Consider the following 21,790-nt stretch of genomic DNA (forward strand, 5'->3'; position numbering starts at 1 on the left):
GGTGGGTCTGTCCATGAGAAACATGGACCTGCTGTGTTTCTGTTGTCGGAAAGGTTAAACATCAAGCAAGATAAAAACAGAAATTGCCCTGTGTATTAGCTCAGATCCTCTGAGAAGCAGAGGACAAGATGGGATTAAACATGCACAGATTTTTGTTAGAGGAAATGTGGGTTATGAGAGAAAATGGGGAGGGAGGTATAGTCTGGCTGCAGTGCAAGCCTGAGCCCCATGGAGGAGCAAGGAAGGAAGGCCAGTTGGGTAGAAGTGTCCCAGACCACCAGCAAGCAGTCTCAGGAAGGTTTGGCATGGCTGTGACAAAGTCAGCTTCAGAGGAGTCCCACCTGTCCCAGGCACCAGCCTGCCGTAGTATTCCTCTTACGTTCAGTTTGCTGCTGCTGGAGCAGCAAAACATGGGGATGCATTTCAGAGCATGGCAGCTGGGCCAGGACTCAGAAATTGGCAAGGTGCATCCTCACTTTAGCCACGCTGTTGCTAGCAGATGTTCTCTAGCACTCAAGCTGATGTTACCAGATAACGTACAGGAAGTCACTTCCTTAAGTGATGGAGAGATAACTTACCTGCCAGAGCTGCATCACTAGGGCCATGGTGATTTAGCTAGCACCACCTACTCTGTTTCGGGCTAAAGCCTTCTGTTTCATCTCTGCTGCTTTCCTCTGGGTCACATAGGAGGGCTCCCCTGACCTCTGGCTCAGCTTTTAGAAGAAAACCCCAACTGTTTTTGTGTATAGGTACCCTATGGCCTCTTCTCCCCGTGGAAGCAGAATAGAATACATCCTGACAAGAATTTTGGTTATAGGCTGTGATTTTTTCATACTAGAACTTTAGCACTGCCAACTCCTTGCCCAGTTTCTAGAATCTGTCCTTAATGATCACTTACTAGGACACTCTGATTCCAGGCCCCAAACTAAAAAGTAGCCTCTTGAGCTATTCAACAGCCAACTCCTATCAAAATCCCAGAGAACATGATTATACTGGGGGGACATAACTTACCATATAATCTAAATGCTATGAAAGTTGTAACACTTGAAAGCCACATTTGTCAACCACAGTACGGACTTGACCTTTAATGTTATACTCTTGGCTTGCATTTACCGTGAAAGCACGAGTGAGGACAGGACGTTTCCCATCGTAGCGCACCTTTCCTCTCTGTAGAGCCCACCACCTGATCTGCAGCGAGTTCCAGGACTTGCTCTGGGGAGCTGCTTTGTCTCTTCACTTCACATGATAAAAATTAGTAATTCCTCACATTTGCTTCCCTGCTGTGAGGTCAAGAGGCAGAGTGCCTATGTCTGTGTTACATCTCCATGGTCCAGGTATTTGCTTTGCTTCTCCTCATCCTGGTTTGCACTCTTGCATTCCTATATTATTAATTTTGTCTTTTTTTTTTTTTTTTTTTTTGCGGTATGCGGGCCTCTCACCGTTGTGGCCTCTCCCGTTGCGGAACACAGGCTCCGGACGCACAGGCCCAGCGGCCATGGCTTACGGGCCCAGCAGCTCCGCGGCATATGGGATCTTCCCATGAACCCGTGTCCCCTGCATCGGCAGGCGGACTCTCAATCACTGCGCCACCAGGGAAGCCCTAATTTTGTCTTTTATAAGCTACCCTAAATCATTTCATAAAGAGGCAGGAAAATTTGAAATTAAAATTGTATGTACTTATTGAGCAGCACTTTTCTGTGCCTGAAAAATGAAGCAGAACAGCCACTGCTAACACGTTTCGTAAGGAAAAGCTCGTGGTTTTTTTCCTTCACACTCAGTTCTTGACTTTTGGCCACCAAATATGGAGGGGTTTTTTCCCATAACAAGCAATTCTCTAATTCCCCGTAGACACCAACTGGATGTTCTAAAATTTCACTCAGTTCTGACACGATCTACCTGGAGACAGCATAAGATCCCACAGGTTAAGGACTCAGTTCCCACAGGAGTGCCCCCCTTCAGACACCAAACACAAGTCAGGTTATCACCTATACATCTGACCAACCAGCTATACATTGGAATTCTCTCTACCCCCTCCTTGGGTTTGATTACTTGCCAGAATGGCTCACAGAACTCAGGGAAACATTTCCTTGTGTTTACCGATTTATTATAAGAGGTTACAACTCAGGAACAGCCAGACAGAAGAGATGCATACATAGGGCAAGGTAACGGAAGAAGGAGCACAGAGCTTTGTGCCCCATCCAGGTATGCCACCCTCCTGGTACTTCCGTGCAGTCACCAACCTGGAAGTTCATCAAATCTTGTTGTTCGAAAGTTTTTATAGAACTTAATCTCCAGCCCTGTGCCCCCCATTCCCAGTGCCAACCTCTAATCGCTTGCTCTTTCTGGTAATGTTGCTGAAACTCGGCCTCTGTGCACCAGTGCCAAGTTGAATCTCAGAGACAGAGTTTTGGGTGAAGTAGCAAAGAATAGCTTTATTGCTTTGCCAGGCAAAGGGGGACACAGTGGGCTCGTGCCCTCAAAACTGTGTGTCCCAACCCGGGAGGATCTGGTGAGTTTCATAGCAGTGGTTCAAGGGTGGAGTTGCTGATAAAGATCAGGGTGTGTGCAAGGCCTACATTCCTTTAATCTGGCCTAAGATGGTCTCCTGATGAGATTCTGGGGTTCTCAAGGTTATCAAACTGTGACCTCCTCTCTGGAATGAAGAATGCTTCGTCAAATAGTTCCACATCTTCCATTTGTTGGGGGTTTTAGTTCTGCAGAAGAGCTCAAAGATATTGTTATATGTATCCCTTGAGGCAGAACCAGGATCCTATCCCAAGGCTGCACTATTGTTTCTTGGCTGTTCCTCCCTAGTCTCAGCATCCCCTCCCCTCCCTGACTAGCAACTGTTTGAATCTGCCCTTTGGGACTTAGGGAGGCCTCATGGAGGCTGGAGTCTATTCCCTACAAACAAGGAAAGGCTTCCATCCCAGAAGCCCCACAGGGTCCTGCTTGGTTTCATTTACAGATCACCACAACAGACATAATAGTAATGGAAACATTTGAAATATTGTGAGAATTACCAAATTATGACAAAGAGACAGGGAGTGAGCAAATGCTGTTGGGAAAATGATGCTGATAGACGTGCTAGACCCAGGGTTGCCACAAATGGTCAATTTGTAAAAAACACAATATCTTCCAAGTATAATAAAATGAAGTGCAATAAAATGAGGTATGCCTGCACATAGGGTGAGGTCCAGAAGGCTCCCAAGTACAGGAGCCTATGTCATCCTGGAGTTGGGGGGCACACCACCCTGCTGGCATGTGGATGCGTTCACCAATCTGGAAGCTCTCCAGATTTATGGAGGTTTCATTATGTAGACATGATTGATTAAATCATTGGCTTCTGCTGATTGAACTCAATCTCCAGCCTCTCTCCCCTCCCTGAGGTGAGGGTGGGATAGGCTGAAAGTTCCAACCCTCTAATCACATGGTTAGTTTTTCTGGAGACCAGCCCCCATCTAGAAACCATCTAGGAGCCCCTCAAATTCAAGAAGTTGAATGAATCCCAAACATGATAAGCCAAAGAAATCCACACCAAGACAAAGAAAAAAATCTTGAAAGCAGCCAGAGGCAACACTTCACCTATAGGGAAAAAGAGTTAGATTGCTAGATTCCCCCACTCTAAAAATGTTGCACCTGTTCTTAGAATTGCAATGGTGATATGTAATTTTCTTTTATTATGCAGAAAAGCCAAGATTTTAAAGACGGATAAAAACTCAGTGTTAACTGGAGTGGGTGAGGGTGAAATTACTGCTCAGAGACTGTTGTGGGAATTCTGTGTTTTTTCTCATTCTGTTTGAGCTCTTCCTGGTTATTTGGATGATAAGTGATATTCAATTGAAAGCAGTCATTTTCATATTATGTTCTGAGACTTCTGATCTTATTTAAGCTTTTGGTTTTGTTGGCACTCTCAGACATCTCTCTGGGAGGGGAAGGGGTGCACTGCCCCATTATTGCCAGGTGGAGATAGATGTCCAGGTTACGACTCAGCCTCCACTGACAGCCAAGAAAGGGTGTCCTTATTCGGGCTGCACAGCGGTGGGAGTCCAGGCTCCCCTCAAGATAACCAATACCATGGAGGGGAAGCAGGGACAAACTCATTACTGGCCAGCAGGGATGAAAATCCCAGCTTCCTACTTAGCTTTCCCCGACCACCCCAATGGTGATGTTGAGGCCCCTCATTACAGGTTCACGAGGATGGAAGTCTAGGTTCTCCACTTGGCCTTTGCTGGTGTGGCTGGCAGTTGGGTTACACTTTTTTCCAGTATTTGGTTGGAGAAGCGAGGTTGTTGTCTAAATGTTTTCCGTCTTGCTAGGCTGCCTCTATCCTGGTCCTTTGGGTAGAGAGAGCAGGCTCTGGTTGGGGTGTTATTGAAATCTGTACCTGTTGGTATTTCCTTTTGCCAGCTTCGTCAGTTCCAAGTCTCAGATGTATGAGGCAAAAAGAAAATTCAGGAAGTCACCATTCCCCAGGTCCCCAGCTGCTCTGCCTTTTTTCTTTATCTTCCAGAGTCTCCTTAGGTTTGTTTTATAACGTCCAGGACTTTCAGCTGTATTTAGTAGGAAGAATAAGAAAAGTATGTCTACTCCATCTCAATATGACTTTTAATATTGTTCATTTATTTATGCAACAACTTTTTTGGAGTGCCTGTGATAAAACCATGAATAAGCCATTCGTGGTCATTACTTTCATGGAGCTTAAGGACAAGTGAACGTCAGGCACAACACAGTGTGGTCAGGGTTATTGTGGGCAAAGGACATGGTGTTCTGAAAGCAGAAGAAAGGGTTCCTTAGAAGGAGTGATATCTGAGCTGAGACTTGAAGGAACATATATACAACCATTCTGTTTTTCACTTTCAATGCAGTATTCAGTAAATTACATGAGATATTTAGTACTTTATTATGAAATAGGCTTTGTGTTAGATGATTTTGGTCAACCGCAGGCTAATGTACGTGTTCTGAGCACATTTAAGGGACGCTAGGCTAAGCTATGACGTTCAGTAGGGGTATTAAATGCATTTCTGACTTATGATACATTCAACTTATGATGGGTTTGGAGGGATGTAACTCATAGTAAGTCAAGGAAGATCTCTAGAGGCAGCACATGCTCTGGTTCATTTTGGTTCTGAGTTCTAGCCTGCGTGTCCTTCTGCATCCAGGCAGTGACTTCCTGCTGGGAGCTCCCCGGCTCACACTTCCTATCTCCATATGGCCCAGAGCCATTCTTACCCCTCCTCTATGGAGCTCAGGGCAAGGAGCCCCCACCTTGTAAGTGATGAAACCGAGGCTGTCCCCACTGGCCACCAACTCTGCACGGAATCCCTCAGCCCTGCAGGCCTGTCTCATGGGGATTCTTCCAGCAACCTGCTCCTGCCTTTCTCTGGCCACTGGCCTCCTTCTTCCTACCCCCCCCCCTTACACATGCCCAGTTTCAGATATGACCTCAGAAAGGAAGAGAAAATAAACCCCTGATTGTTCCCACCTGCTGTTCCCTGCTCATCCTGGGCAGCTGCTGCCGTCACCCAGTGCTCTGGGTTGGTCCTCTTCCTTGATGAGCTAAAATGAAAACATCTGCCCAGAATTAACCAACCTAAGCCCCTCCCCTTAGGACTGTGTTTGTTTAGACAGAGAAGTTCCCCATTCCTTCCGGGAGCTCAGACCTGAAGTTCTTTAATCCTGAATCTCTTACCAGCCAGCTGTGTGACCTCAGGAAGACCACTCAGCGTAACTGTGCCTCAGTTGTTTGAGATATAAAATGAGGAGATTCTACATCTGTGCCCATGAAGATAAAGACCTCACTTATTGTTTAAAGATTTTGAGATGAAGGAATCTTTGATTCAGTCATCTTTTCTAACCAACCTACACTCCATCCATTTCCCTTTGCCCTGCTTTCTTTTTTTTAGAGCCCATATCATTATATATGTTTATATTTTATGTGACTTGAGTCACTTTGGCCATTCAGCAAATGTCAGATCATTTTTGTCTCTGGCAGTTAGAAGTGGAAAGTGGGGGTGGGGGCAGTATATGGCCCTTCACCCACCACGTCACCCCCAGGGGATGTATTAAATGGCAGCAAATCCTAACAAATGTGCAAATGGCCACAAAAACAGTCCTACAGCCCGTTCTTGACTCCAGGGAAGTCCATCTCTCTGCCCTTGCCTGAAAGGGCCATGGACATCATGACATGCTGACAGCAGGACCACCAGACTTGGGGCTGGTCAGGCAGCAGAGTATGCCTGTAAGTGTCAGAGTCCAGGACCAGTGGGCTCTAGAGTCTGGAATCTGGACCAAGGGTACCATTTCACCAGGTTGCGAGGCTTGGAGGATGCTTGTCCATCCATCGTGCTAAGGACAGAACATTCCAGTCAACTGCATATCAAGCACTCATATCACCAATGAAAACTGATCTCCATGTTCATTAACGAACCTTCTCATGTAGATTTCTAAAATGATAGTTAAAGCCCTAAGGAATCACCTCTGGCCTGTTAATTCCTGATTAACATGTTTTAAATTCGATGGGTATAGAGACAACTTCTCTTTATACTGATGTACTTTGAAAGCAAATGACCTCCCAGACCATATGATGATAGGATGTTAGGGTGTACATTTGTTTACTGTCTGTCACCCACTAGAATGTGAGCTCCTTGAGAGCAGGACTTTGTTTTCCTTATTCACTACCAAGACTCCAGATGAATGGATGATAGATGAAAAGGTAGAAAGATGGAAAAAAAGATGCCTTTTACAATGCGGCTGGTTATGGGCGATAGTCTTCCTCCCTGTGTGGGGTCTGGCTCCCTACTCTCCAGGCTAAGCTAGTTGGACCAGTTGTGAGTGAGGGAGCATTCCTGTTCAGTTCTCCCCGTCTGCCTTCCACTTTGTCCATCCACGGCCTGTGCCCTCCAGAGCCTTCAGCTGTCAGCTCCCGCTTCCCCATTCGGCACTGCCTGTTGGAAACATCTTCTTCCTCTCCTCCTGCTTCTCCATCAGCAGTGGGGAGGAAACCTGAATTCAGGTATGGCCGCTACCGGAAAACAGCTGGGTAACTTTAGATTAGTCCTTGAACCTTTCTGGAGCTTGGTGTTCTCATGTGAGAAATGAATGGGTGAGTCAGGCACAGTGCTGAGTATTCAGATTATCTCATTTAACCTTATTTAATCCTCTCTCCAACCCTACAAGGGTAGGTAGTTTTATTCCATTTTCAAGTGAGGAAAAGGAGCCACAGAGGGGGGAAAGTAACTTGCCCTGGATCCCTTAGCATCAAACCCAGATGTAATGACCCTTCGGTGCAGCTCCCAGCACGGGCATACCTAGTCTGTGACATATAGAACCATCCCAGTAGGTCTGGGGTGGGCCTCTGGGAATCAGTTTCCAAGAAGCTCACACAGTGTTTGGAATATACAGCCGTGTCCATCAACCATGGCCTTAGACGAACTCCAGGTTGCCTCCCAGGGCTCACTTTCATTCTGTCATCATTTACCCTGGCCCAGGGACTCACTTCCTAGCGAGGTTTATCAGATAAGTGATAAGACACAAAGGCTTCCATTCTGACCTGAATATATTTGCATTTCAACAGGAACAAGCAATAGGATGACCCTTGATGGTTGTGGGGAGGGAGGGAGATAGAAGCCCACTTTGGGCCCAGGGATTCCTATGGGCTCAAAACTGCAGGTAAGTCCTCCACTTGTTTGTGAGTGAGAAAAGCCCTGCTTGCAGGATGCCATCTTCCCAAATTAAGGAGGACACACACAGACCACACACCCATACTCACTGCTTAGATGAGACAAATTTTCTCTTCCTTTGAAGATCAGAAAGCAATTGAATTCAGTCTGTCCTGATTTCAGAATGTGAAACTAGGGATTTTTCCTCCACAAAAGCAAGAGAATAGTCTGGCATCAATAAATAAACATGGACCAACTAATGTCCACTAAAATGCTCATTACATTTGGGATTAGCAGATACAAACTACTATATATAAAATAGATAAACAACAAGGTCCTACTGTAGAGCACAGGGAGCTGTACTCAATATACTGTAATAAACCATAATGGAAAAGAATATGAAAAACAGGCTTTGCTTGTGGCACAGTGGTTAAGAATCCACTTGCTAATTCAGGGGACACGGGTTCGATCCCTGGTCCGGGAAGATCCCACATGCCACTGAGCAACTAAGCCCATGCACCACAATTACTGAGCCCTGCAATGAGAAGCCCGTGCACCACAACGAAGATCCAATGCAGCCATAAATAAATAAGAATATGAAAAAGAATATGTATATATATGTATAACTGAATCACTTTGCTGTATACCAGAAACTAACACAACATCGTAAATCAACTATACTTCAGTTTTCTTTAAAAATGCCCATTACTTATCGTATATTAACGCATATATGTGGAACCTAGAAAAATGGTACAGATGAACCGGTTTGCAGGGCAGAGATTGAGACGCAGATGTAGAGAACAAACGTATGGACACCAAGGGAGGAAAGTGGCGGGGGCAGGGTGGTGGTGGGATGAATTGGGAGATTGGGATTGACATATATACACTAATATGTATAAAATAGATAACTAATAAGAACCTGCTGTATGAAAAAAATAAAATTCAAGAAAAAGATATAAAGATTTGAATAGTAAAATTAACAATGTTGATTTAAAAAACTACCCATTACAGAAATATACTTCCAATGTATTTTGAAGATATCAGAAAATTCTTTAGTTCATTCCACAAGTATCCTATTCATCCCTGTGCCAGCCCTGAAGCAAGTTGCGATGAGTGAATGTAAAAGGCTACACAGCCCCACCCCAGAGATGTGGCCAGGATCTAAATAAGGCTAAACCCTGACAGGAGAGCCTTGCGGTTGGTACAAGCCAACCCTTAGGAGGGGAGCAGGAAGGAGGTCTGGTCCAGCAGGGAGAGTTTTCACAGCTGCCCAGAGTCCAACCAAGAGTTGGAAGAAAAGGAAATGAGGCAGCTTAGGTGAGAAACTGCCTCTAGTGAAAATGAGCTGTGCAAAGTTGAGTAAATAAGACAGCAGGCCCAGGGAGGGGAAAGAAAAGAGGTTGGGTGAAGCCTTTGCAGTGAATTCCTCTCCTGGGGGCCTCGGTGTGCCTGGTTGCCCTCGGTCTCCCCACACCGTATGGTGAACATTTTCCCTTGGCTGTGTTGTACTGCGTGATATTCCCTAATGAACACATCCAAACAAAGGAGGTCCTATATATGAAGGTGTTCACAGCAATCTCATTTATGTTCCTCCAAATTTAGAAAGCTCTAATTATCCAATGGTATGGTTACAGAAATAATGGTTATGTGCTAAATCATTTCGTTTTAAACAAAACACAAACAAAGGGCTTCCCTGGTGGCGCAGTGGTTGAGAGTCCGCCTGCCGATGCAGGGGACACGGGTTCGTGCCCCGGTCCGGGAAGATCCCACATGCCGCGGAGCGGCTGGGCCCGTGAGCCATGGCCGCTGGGCCTGCGCGTCCGGAGCCTGTGCTCCGCAGCGGGAGAGGCCACAACAGTGAGAGGCCTGCGTACCGCAAAAAAAAAAAAAAAAAAAATGCAAACAGCTTTGGGAATGATTGGGGGGAAAGCAGAAAGCAAAGTTGTAGAAATCCTGTGATTTGAAAAAATATAGATATGATTGGAAGCACACTAAAGGAAATTCAGAACTGAAAACCATTTGTTGGAGGGCTGGAGTGGATGTTTTGCTTTTGTAATTTCGTTTCGTATATAACAGTAAATCAAAATCAATTCAAAGTGTAGGTATTTCTGGGAGAATTGCAGAGTGCTCAGCCCTGGATACCCCTTAGACTCACACAGTGCTTCTAAAAAATACCAATGCCTCGACTCCCAGTAGGGCAGTAAAGTCAGAATTTCTGGGAGCGTGGCCCTAGGCATTGGTACAACCACATCACTGTGTTTTAAAAGCTCCACAAGTGGTGTTTTGCACACGGCTGGGTGAGGCTGTGGTTACCCATGTCTGCACCCTAGTTCAACCAGGTTGCTATTCTAACCCCAAGTTGAGAACAGCTGCAGGAGGAAATGGGAAACTTGTGTGGGGACTGGAGGGAGGTAGGTCATTTGGCACTCAAGAAGGTTTTGGAGAAGATGTCTAAGGTACACCTGAGTGGGGTACCACAGAGATACTTTAGAGAGATGTGAGGGTATTTTGAGAGCCAGAGAACACCTTTGTCCACATTCCATCCTCACCTGCAAGCTCTTCCTATTCCTTCAAGACCAATTCTATTCTCATCCTTCCCCTCTGAGAAGCCTTTCTTCAGCTGTCCCCACCCACAGCGGGAGATCACTTCACATCCTCTATGCCCCCGTAGTAGCCTGTGGGTATCTTTATTAATGCACTTAGCATGTTGTGTTATCATGATCTCTCTGCACTTATCTTAGTGTAAAAGGAGACTTCATCTTATTAATCTTGGGGTCCCTGGTGCCTAGTGCAGTGTTAGGCACATAATAGATGCTTAATGAATGATTCTTAATAAGTAAATAAATGCATAGGAGAATGTGTATTAGAACCATATTAAGAACCAATTTGCTTATTAGACAAATATTCAAGGGGTTTCTAGTGCTCTCAGCATTGTAGTCCAATTGCTCAGATGGATTCAGTGTTAAAATAGCTTTTTTAGATTAATCTGGGAAGCTAGCCATCATTTGTATTATTGTTTCTATGAGAAAAATTAAATTCACTCTGTGTTTTAAATAGCCGACTCCCAGATGAATCTTTAGATCACAAGTATTTCTGATTTTAGGACTGCCTGTACTTTCCAGAATGTCCCATGCTAAAGTAACTTCTGCCAATGACTTAACTGAGTTGTCTGGAAAAAGTTCATTTCCAGAGCTTAGACTAGACCAAAAGAATGCTCACACTTTACCCTTTAACAGGTAAATTCCATGAGCTGAGTCTGGATCTACACTCTACACAATTTTAGGCCTTTTCAAAATGTAACATTTAATTTTTTTCCCTAATTTCATCAGTCGATGGGGCAGATATTTCAGCTAGTGTTTAAAAACAATGGCCAACACCAGCATGGTGTGTACCATGTGCCAGGCGTTGTCTAAGTGCTGCCATTATTCAGTGACCCTTTCGTCTTCCCAGGAGCCGCAAAAAACCTAGGGCTGACCCTGCATTGAAGTCAGAAAAACCAAATAAGAAAGAGGCTGGATGTGAAGGCAAAACTATCCTCACTATCCAGAATGGAGTCTCCTTTTCCTGGCCACCAATTTTTTTTTTAATTTTTATTTATTTTTTTAATTTTTGGCTGCATTGGGTCTTCGTTGCTGTACGTGGGCTTTCTCTAGTTGCAACGAGCGGGGGCTACTCTTCGTTGCAGTGTGTGGGCTTCTCATTGTGGTGGCTTCTCCTGTTGTGGAGCACAGGCTCTAGGCACACGGGCTTCAGTAGTTGTGGCGCATGGGCTCAGTACTTGTGGCTCGCGGGCTCTAGAGCACAGGCTCAGTAGTTGTGGTGCACGGGCTTAGTTGCTCCGCGGCATGTGGGATCTTCCTGGACCAGGGCTCGATCCCGTGTCCCCTGCATTAGCAGGTGGATTCTTAACCACTGGGCTACCAGGGAAGCCCTCCTGGCCACCAATTAAAGTATAAAACGATATAAACGCACTAGAACCCACTGCATTGTGAAGGCCCTGGGGAAGAAGCCACAGTGCAGCTGTGGTGAGGGTATGCTCTGGTGGCCCCATCCCCCATCAGCTGAACCTAAGCACTGCAGCAAGCCAGCTGCCTGCACCAGCATCAGAGGGAGTTAATGGTGCAGGGAGAATGACCACCTTAATGGAATGGGGAACAGGGCTGCTGCAGTCACAGGGTACTGTTGGGAAAAGAATTTCCCTTTAAAAGCTTTCAATAAATAGGTTCGGCAAGAATTGAAAACAAAGGATTCTGGCTGGAGACGTAGGGGAACAAGGGATGGAACTTGTAAAAAGACAACAGATTATTGCATTCTTCCTCTTGGGTGCTTGTTGGTTAAGAGAAGACAGAGAACATCTTTGGTCTGGAAAAAAAATGCAGTAGCTTTTCCTACTGCTGGGAAGTCAGTAAGTCCATTCGGGCTCTGCCAGCTCTGAGCTCTCCACCCTCCAAGGCCTTGATGAGCACAAAGTGACTTGTGCTTAGGATGTCTGCAGAAGTTCATGACCTTCCTTTAAATAAGGGCAAGGGAATAAATGAGCTAAAAGCTTGTTTACTGATAAACAGATAACCCCAAGGGAGAACCACTTTGAGAAGAATTTTTCTAATACAGCTGTGTCTCCTGTGTGTAGAAAATCACACCCTCCAGCTTCAACTATTTGAAGAAATAATTTACTTATCCAAGGAAAGGACACTCATGCTTTCTGGAATGCCCACACTAATTTAAGGAGGCTATGTGCTTTGTAGCCACACCAGATTATTATCTGAAGAACTGCCTCTGCTTGATAAATGAAAACAGAGATTCTTAAGAAATTAGAATTTGATCATATTTTTTAGCGGCTTCAGACACCAGATGTTCCTGATGCATCTCTCTTAGTGCTGCTTGGAGATCTCTATTCTAACAGTCGTCTATTCCTGTTACAGTTTCGGTAATGAAAGGCGATAACTGCCTGTATTTTATACCCTGTTCTGAGTTGTACCAGAGGTTTATAGCTTGGCAAAATATGGTTATTTTAACCCAGATGTAAATTCCTCATGGCTCATTCTGAGGTTTTGTCATCAAGAGACTTCTTCATACAGAATGTTTCCCTTTTGCTTATCAGCAACATACACTCTAGCCATTTTCCCCAGAACAGTACAGCTTATCTCACTACCATAAGATGCATTGGGTAATTTATGACTCTAGAATCTAGAAACTAAAATGTAGTTTAAAAAAAGTGAAAGAAGCCAATCTGAAAAGGCTACATACTATATAATTTGAATTATATAACATTCTGGAAAAGGTGAAACTATGGAGATAGTAAAAGGATCTGTGGCTGCCAGGATTTTTAGGGCCGTGAAACTGTTATTCTGTATGATGCTATAATGGTGGATACATGTCATTATACATTTGTCAAAGCCCATAGAATACACAACACAGTGAACCCTGACATAAACTATGGACTTTAGTTCACAGTAATATATTAATATTGGCTCGTCAATTGTAGCAAATGTGCCATACTAAGATGTTAATAATAGGGGTGGAAGGTGAGGGGCTATATGGAAATTCTCTCTTCTTTTCACTCAATTTTTTGGAGCCCAAAAACTGCTCAAAAAAAGTCTTTTAATTAAAAAAAAAAAATAGACAGTTTGGCCTCCTGGCCTGTCCGTGGGGGTGGGGGAGGGGTAGGTGATGATGTCATTCTGCTTAAGTCTTCTATGGTACCCAGTGTGTAACCTCAAGCAATTCATTTGAAAACAGTTATCAGTACATTAAATCTCCTTATCTTTCTGGTGGTTGTTGCTATTACTAGTCTCTTTCTTTAAAAACAAACCAAAAAGAAGAGGAAGAATACAAAATGAGCTTACCCTCTTCTCAAGAAGTTCCTGTTTTTCTCCATCAGAGATTCTGTTACACCCCTTCCAAGATCCAAACAGCTGGCAACTTTGCAACACTGCAGAGGCCACTTACTCGACTTTCTAGGTGTCTTGGCCAAAAAAGAAAGGCAATGCTTACTGTTGTTTCTTAGGTCTGTTCTCACCAGCAAAATCAATGGCTCGGTTCCTACAGCACAGGAGGGGTGCTTATTCCTTTCTTATGGTATGGGAAGGGGAATGGCTGGAGAATACCCACAGTAAATATCTACACATTGTAGAAAATATCACTAGGAATAGCATAGGTCGTGAAGCGTAGTTGTTCTGCCTGGCCAAAGGAAAACCTACACTAAACAAATTTACAAATCAATCAAAGAAAGATGTGTACTAAGTACTGCATTTTACGGTGTATAAAATGCATTTCCCTCTGGAGGGGGATAAAGGTATCCAGCAGTTAACCCTGCATTCAATGTGCCTTTATGACACACGTATACCCGGTGATGGGCAAAAAACAGGGAGCCGGCATAACGGCAGAGGAAATTTGTATTATCTCATGATGTCAGCAGTATCGGTACCCTTATGAACAAAATTAAATTTCTTGCCTACAAAACCACAGTAAAATTACATTCAACACCCATAAAGATAGTAAAATTTTTCTTTGCCAAAGAATGTCTTAAGAAATGAGATGTGTCTTATTTATATACCACCTGCACACATTATATGTCAGCAGAGTTAAACAAGATCTTCTATGGGCCTACAATCTGATTTCCTCTGTAACATTGTCTTGGGCTTGATTTCCCACCTAGGACTCTGGTGAGGGTGTAAGAAATGTGTCACTGGCTCATTGGTGGCCACCCAGCTCAGGGTTCAGTTTCTGCCCGCTACCAAAAACATCTGGGACGAGAGTATGATAGTTCACTTCCATGGTACCAGAACGATGCAAGTACAACTCAGTCATACCTGATTTTCTCTGAAAGTTCCACGCACTTTAAGTATTTAAAACCTCACACACGAATTAAGCTAAGAGGAAAAAGGGAGTAAAAAGTAAAATTTAAAGAAATACATCGTCATACATTTTAATTTAATGTCACTTTTCTGATTCCCTGAAATGTCCTTTCTCGTTCTCTTCACGATAAACTCATGGGCAGAATAAGAATCAGTCGAGGTGGCAAGAAAGTCAACAGAGGGCTGAAGGCACAATACCAACAGCTGGGGTTCTCTACTTGCAAATGTGCTGACAAATATTTGATTACTTGCTCTAAGGACATACAAAACGGTCGACTTGAAGATCTTTGAAAATTATCCTAGAAGACATTTGTGTCTAAAGTTGGACTCTTGGAAGACACTTTCTCAACCTTGTCCATATCTCTGTCCTTTGCAGGGCAACAGGCTTTGGCTTCTTGAATGCACTGTGCAAAGCAGCGGCCGTCCTCGGAAACTTAATATTCGGCTCCCTGGTCAGCATCACCAAAGCAATCCCCATCCTGCTGGCCTCCACCGTGCTCGTGTGTGGAGGACTGGTGGGGTTGCGCCTGCCTGACACACGAACCCAGGTCCTGATGTAATGGAAAAAAAAGCCATCCATCCTGTGTTTCTTTCTGCTGCCCCTTGTCAACTCTCCCGACTGACTCAAGGCTCCAGCTTTTTCAGATATAGAAAAGCGGTCAAATACCAAAACACTGATTCTTGCTGCGACTAAAATTTAGATGCGGACCGTCTCGCCCCTTAAGTGTGATTTTGCAGTTTGTTTGTTTGTTTTCATGCATCGTTGTCTTTCCTAACTGATGCTACTGCCCCCCAGAAATCACTGGAAGGATTTTTTAAACGTGCTGGTCAGCCGGGCCTTCCTGAGATTCCGCTCACTGAAGGTTCAGAAGCTAAGAAGAGGACTGGGCTGCTGTAAGAAATAGATCCTGCTGCTAATTCAACATTCACGGGAAAGATAAGTTGGCGTATTATCGCATTTGTGCTGAGGAGAGGGATTCTTTTTTTTTTTTTTTTTTTTTCAAACAGAGTGATATTTCCTGTTTACTTAGAAAAGGACACCCAGCAATTCTTGCTGTTACAGCAGGGCCTTTCAAAAAAAAAAAAAAAAAAAACACCACGTGACACCAAACAGAGCTGGGTGGGGCTCCTTCAGGCTTGACAGTTAACGTGACTGTCTCTGCTGACAAGAAAAATAGGGGCTCTGCTGTTGGCAGCAAAGATCTCTGAGCTGCATGAGCAAGACTTCTGCCAGAAAGCCCCCGGTGAAACTTCTGAAAAGTACGAGGAAAAGGGCCTGTAATTATGTCTGTGACTGCGGCACGTGGTTCAGAATACTAGAAAGTCAGAGCTCAGGGAGATCGTGGACCGACATTCATCCCCACCCGCCACCGCACCCCCAGCGGCCATTGACCTTGCCAGGTAGGCAGATTCAAGGGGAAAAAGCCACTTTCTAACTGGGTCTGCCCACCTGATTCTGCCCTTGACCCAAACTCTCTCATCTAGAGAACTGTCAGTCATCTGAGTGGTTGTAAATTGAAAATGAGGAAGAAAGTCACACCTAAATCCGTTTGTAAATGCCAAATGATACCTCGAGGGGACCGGTTTCCTGAGGGACGGTACCCCTGGGGAGTTGACATTGGACTTCCTACTAGCAATGCGCATGGCTTGGCTAGGCCGTGCACTGGTCGGTATGTTCCTGGCCGCTGCCTCTGTGTGAAATCACAGCCTGCTGTGCTCCAAGGGGCCCTCGGGCAGACAAGGGCAGCATCTCCTGGTGGGTCTGGCTGCTCGTGTTACCTCTGGAGTCTGCCTGGGCCTGAACAGAGAGGTCGGCAGGACATTCCCACGGCTGTCAGCTCTGTGACCTTCTCACCCCTGGGGCTGCTCCTCCTCCACGCTGGTCCTTTTCACTCATCTTTGAAATCTGAAGCCTCCAGGTAGACTTGCAGTGATGACCCGCAGCCAGGAATAAATCCCATATTAAAACAATAGTCCTTTTTTAAACTCTCTATGTCTTGTTAGAGGGTTATCCTTATTACTTACTGTAGGCGTTTGCAACAGGCCACGGCCCTGGGGCCTCCAAGGAAGGGAGAGCCTTTGTTTCCAATAGTCATTACATTCAAAGATGTCTTAACCCCACAGACCACTCCGCCTCTCTCTCCCCTTCCTCCTGATCCTCCGAGAGCTCCAGACAGCAGAGTTCAGGCTCTGTGAAAAGCTTCTTTCATGAACAGAAGCAATTAATCGACTCTCGAAGTAATTCAGGCCTGGACAGGGGGGCAGCCTGGTGTCGGGGGCTGGCCGGATGAGGGTAGTTCCCTGGGGATGCGGGCTCAGGGCCAGAGCATCAGGAAAACTCAAACCCAAAACTGCAAAGGTGGCAGGAAGAAGGAGAATCAATAAAGACTAGACGAGATCTATTAGAACAATATCAACAAAGCAGGAAAGAAACAGAACTTTTTTTCACCTCTGCCTCCTGGAATATTATTGGAAAATGAAGATGACGGTCAAACAACCCACGAACGTATTCTGTATGTTCTTCCATTCGTACTCATTTCCTCACCTACCTACCCCTTGGTTTATCTTCTTAAAAAAGACATATCTGGGGACCTGAGCAGGTTTTTTAGTTGAATGTAGCATGTGTGGTAACAACTGCAAAAGTAATGTGTATCTCCGCCAACCCATTCAAAAGATGAAGAGAAATGTGCGTGGGTATTGCTGTCTGTAGATCTTCCACAGCAGCTAACTTTTCTTACTGGACTGTCTTTACTTTTAGGAATGTCTCAGATGTCTGTTGTAGTTCTAAACGCATCAAATATCCAGAGCACAGTTTACGTAGTATTTTATCTGAACCCTGAGTTAGGTCAGAATGGGATAAACCAGCAGAACTGCACTTGATGAGACCTGCCACCACGCATCCCCTTCAGAATGACCTTTCTTGACCTTCTTGTCACTTAATCCAAACCTCCCAGGTGGCCCAAGAGGGATCTCTTCTAATCTCCTGGACAGTCTGTGGTCACAAACCTTCTTGGTCACCACCTTTTCCACTTTTCCTGCAGTTTCCCCGCCTTCTTCTCTTGTCCCCGTCACCGTCATTTTCCGTGAGAGAGCGCAAGTTCTTCCCAAAGTATGTGGTGTGGCCTGTCCAGCTTGTTCTGAGGTCAGCAGGATTAAGATAGAGCCATGCGATTAAACAGAAACTCCCAGTTCTATCAGTGCAGCAGGCTGTTGGCACACGGACGTGGAACCAGCAACTCATTTCACCTGCAGTAGAAAGAAAATGAGAGCACGTGCACCAATGAAAGCCTAAGAAACACTCCCACTGGCTCCTATATTTCCAACTCCTTTTCTATCTAAAATTTCCTAATAGCTCTTTGAATCAATCCAGAATGTTCCAGAATCCTATTATCACTGGTCCTCTCAGTAGGAAAAAATCCAGCTGCTCCAAACTGAAAGTCCTATACGTTACACCCCCAGTAGTGGACCTTACCCTCCTGTCTCACCCTCCTCTCATTTAATCTCGCTGCCTTGGAAGCCAGACCCAGCAGCTAGTGGTCATCTTACACCCAGAAGACTGACGCTGGGAGATAAGATAGATGGGTCCTCGCCCAAATTCCCCCACTAACCAATAATGAGACCCAGATCTTGCTGAGGAGAATGTAGGTCATTGAACATCTCTGGTCCCCAGTTTTCCCATCTGTGGATTGGGACTAGTTTGCTACTGGGACTAGTCTAAGATTCTAGAAGATCCTCATGAAAATAGTTTCATCTTACTATCTTCTTCTTATGCTAAGCTCTTCTTTACAAGCACCAAATAGATTGAGTTTAGAAACTGAAAAATTAGGGAATAGGTAGACATGCAAGAGCTCAGGAAGTTGTTTGGGAAGCCCCTGTGGGATAGGCGAGAGCGTGGTTCCTGTGTTGTTTGTGCTGCCAGCTTCTTAGGACCCTGAGCGTTATCTCCGTTCACAGCTGGTTTGACAGTTCCCAGCGCCTGCCAAGGAGAGGGCCCCACCCGGTGGGGTTGCAGACAGTTAGTTAGAAGACTTTCTGATCACAGTCCTGTCACAAAGGCTGCAGTCCATAGCTCTCCTGACTCGACTCCATTTTATTCTTGAAGCAATGCATGACCTTATGCAGACCTGGGCCTTCAGAAGCAGAGTTTTAAAGTGATTTCACCCGAGTCGGCAAATGCACCTTCACTTACAAATCTCACCAAACCTAAGCTCACGTTTGCACCAAACTGCGTAGCTGCTTTTCTGGATGTCTCGAGATATAAAGAGAGAGGTGGGAGAAGACATGTGGTGACCAAAGGGAGAGTCCAAGATGTTGAGAAGGTTCCAGTGAAGAGATTAGGGCAGAATTGAGATTTTCTCAGCCCTGGGATCATTTCAAAAGCATTCCATGGGGATAGCTTCTGATTCCCTCTGCCAATCAAAACAGAATATGATATTCTCCATATTTTTCTGCTTAATATCAAAATGGCTTCTACCTATTTCCTCAGTAATGCACTTCACTTGTTCATGCATTAAAGGCTCTGAAGCCAGAAATGTCTGAATTTGGCCTTCACCTGAAAGACAGTCGGTTGATTGTTAAGGGCGTGTTGGCTGTATGTTTGGTTTTCCATGAACCCTCATATCACGTTGAACTCAGTCAAGGTACAAACCTACAGAAACAACAGTCAAGTTGCCACAATGAAAAGAAACCTACACAGTAGGGCACTCTGAAATGGACTACACATTTCTTACAGTTTATGTTTCTGCCAAGCAAAGTGTGTTTTGAGTAAAGCTTCTCTCACAATCTGTGACTTAGAGTTGTAAGTGTCTTCTAGATGTGTTGCGTGTCCCTTCATTGTTTCAGGTGTGGAGTGACAGTTCTCCATGTGATGTTCTTTTGCTCTAAATATTGACCATTCCTCCTATCAATGGAGTCTCACCAACCGGCATAGCCATTGCCAGGGCTGACTTCTGTCTTGCTCAACCAAGACCTTGATCCAGTTTAGTAATCTCAAGATTTTGAGTGACAAGGATACAGTTCATGGGCCATAGTTTCAGGCTAACAGCACTGGGTGGAGGAAAGAGCTGGGCAGAACACCCCCTGATCTCTTGTCATCTCATGTCATCTCATCAATAAATATTTATTAAATAACTTGCATGTGCTAGGTTGAGGCGCTTTGCTGTGTGTAGGTAGTTAACCCTTTGCAGGACTTAAATAAGGGCAGGGAAACAGGGAGAATGAAAGAGAAAGCATCTATAATGGGGAGTTCTCCTATTGATCCCCATTACCTGTTGTTACCCCTGCCCTATAAACACAAAGTGTTATTTTCCCAAATTTAAAAGAAATAAACATATATATGGAATCTAAAAAAAAAAAAAGGTTCTGAAGAACCTAGGGGCAGGAATAAAGACGCAGACGTAGAGAATGGACTTGACGACACGGGGAAGGTTAAGGGTAAGCTGGGACGAAGTGAGAGAGTGGCATGGACATATATACACTACCAACCGTAAAATAGATAGCTAGTGGGAAGCAGCCGCATAGCACAGGGAGATCAGCTCGGTGCTTTGTGACCACCTAGAGGGGTGGGATAGGGAGGGTGGGAGGGAGGGAGACACAAGAGGGAGGAGATATGGGGATATATGTATATGTATAGCTGATTCACTTTGTTATAAAGCAGAAACTAACACACCATTGTAAAGCAATTATACTCCAATAAAGATGTTAAAAAAAAAAAGAAAGAAGGAATAGCCTACCATGGGCAGAGCAGGAACTACTCAGAAATTGAGAATATCTTTGACAGGAGGAGAAAGCCCCTCAATTGCTTGGCCTTTGTTGGAGGGACTACTAACTAGTACATACTTGGAAAATGAGAAAAAAGGAGCCATATGTGTGCTATTTCTTTAAATATTCTGGCGGGAAACCAAGCTAAGGTGTTAAAAGAATCAGCAGCCAAGATCACCCCATCTTTATAGGGGTGTTCATTTTATTTTTAATTGGAGTATAGCTGCTTTACACTGCTGTGTCCATTTCAGCTATACAGCAAAGTGAATGCATAAAATAGAGGAGTTCAGTTTTAAAGTCCCAGTTTCTTCTGGGGCATTCTTTTTATGGCCTGAAACTAGAGGCGGGGGCTGGGAAGTCGGTTCAGAGCAGGCAGCGGCTGGAGTCCTCTCTGGAATAGAGTCAGCAGATCCCCCAGCTGCTGCCCCGTCCTCAGGCCTCAGCTTCCCAGGGTGTTTCCTTTCTGTGTTTGAAGACCTGTGACGCAGTCACAGCAGATAAGCCACCCAGAAAACAGGTTCTGACAGTCAGTGGCAGGCGCTTTTCAGATTTCAGTTTAAAACCGGTGCATGGTAAAGCGTCTCAAAGCTGCAAAAGACCTTTGGGTGCTGGGGCCTGAGGGGCAGAGCAGAGAGAAGGTGGCTGGCAGTGCCCCTCCGCCCTCCCCTCCAGAGTCGCGACTTGCTTTTTGCCCCTGGATTTCTCCTCCTTACCTCCAACTGGCAAAACACACTCACCTCCTTTCTCCCTTCCGCTCCCCCACCTCCCGTCCTCTTGTCTCCTCTTGACTCTAGCAGTGTAGGGGACAAGCTTGACAGGGCCCTTGGGACTAAGGAATGTGCTGACCGTGCCTGCTGGGGAGGCCCAGGGGAGGGGGAATGGGGAGAAGGGGAGTGGGTGCAGGAGCTGTGAGCTCTAGACCATTGGCTTTTTTTTTTTTTTTTTGCGGTACGCGGGCCTGTCACTGTTGTGGCCTCCCCTGTTGCGGAGCGCAGGCTCAGCAGCCATGGCTCACGGGCCCAGACGCTCCGCGGCATGTGGGATCTTCCCGGACCGGGGCACGAACCCGTGTCCCCTGCATCGGCAGGCAGACTCTTGACCACTGCGCCACCAGGGAAGGCCTAGACCATTGGCTTTGACACAGCTCCCCGTGCTGGGCGAGATTTCCAGCTCCTTCCCGACTCCTGCACCTGATGGGATGGGCACCACGGGCATAAGGTCTGAGCGAGGCCCGTCTCTGAGGCAGAAGCCTTAGAGCTCGATGCTTGACTCCTGGAAGGCAAGGAAGCCCACAGTGAGGTCCCGGAATTCATTGACCGGGGGGAGCAGACACACCTCTCCGTGCCTGCCGAGGGTCCTACTTGGTGCAGAAGGCCAGCAGGTGCCTTCCACTCAGATTTAACTGCTGAGGTTACAGAGGTTGCCTGCTCTCTGCCTACCCTGCCACCTCTGTGCTCACTTTGTGCCAAGAGTGCCCAGAACCAGGAGGGAGAGAAAGCAGCCCTCAGCCCT

At 45.5% G+C, this 21,790-nt stretch overlaps 1 protein-coding gene across 1 annotated transcript in view; it reads left to right on the forward strand.

Moving 5' to 3' along the window:
- The window catches only part of SV2C (synaptic vesicle glycoprotein 2C), a 207,182-nt gene extending 187,024 nt beyond the window's left edge, over positions 1-20,158 (forward strand). Inside the window, exon 13 of the mRNA XM_081230827.1 lies at positions 14,895-20,158. Within this exon, the coding sequence (XP_081086953.1) occupies positions 14,895-15,078 (184 nt within the window). The 3' untranslated portion in view covers positions 15,079-20,158. The remainder of the gene's footprint in view (positions 1-14,894) is intronic.
- Positions 20,159-21,790: the final 1,632 nt, after the last annotated feature.

The sequence above is a fragment of the Mesoplodon bidens genome, assembly GCF_964165515.1.
Source record: "Mesoplodon bidens genome assembly, chromosome: 4".
Classification (NCBI taxonomy): domain Eukaryota; kingdom Metazoa; phylum Chordata; class Mammalia; order Artiodactyla; family Ziphiidae; genus Mesoplodon; species Mesoplodon bidens.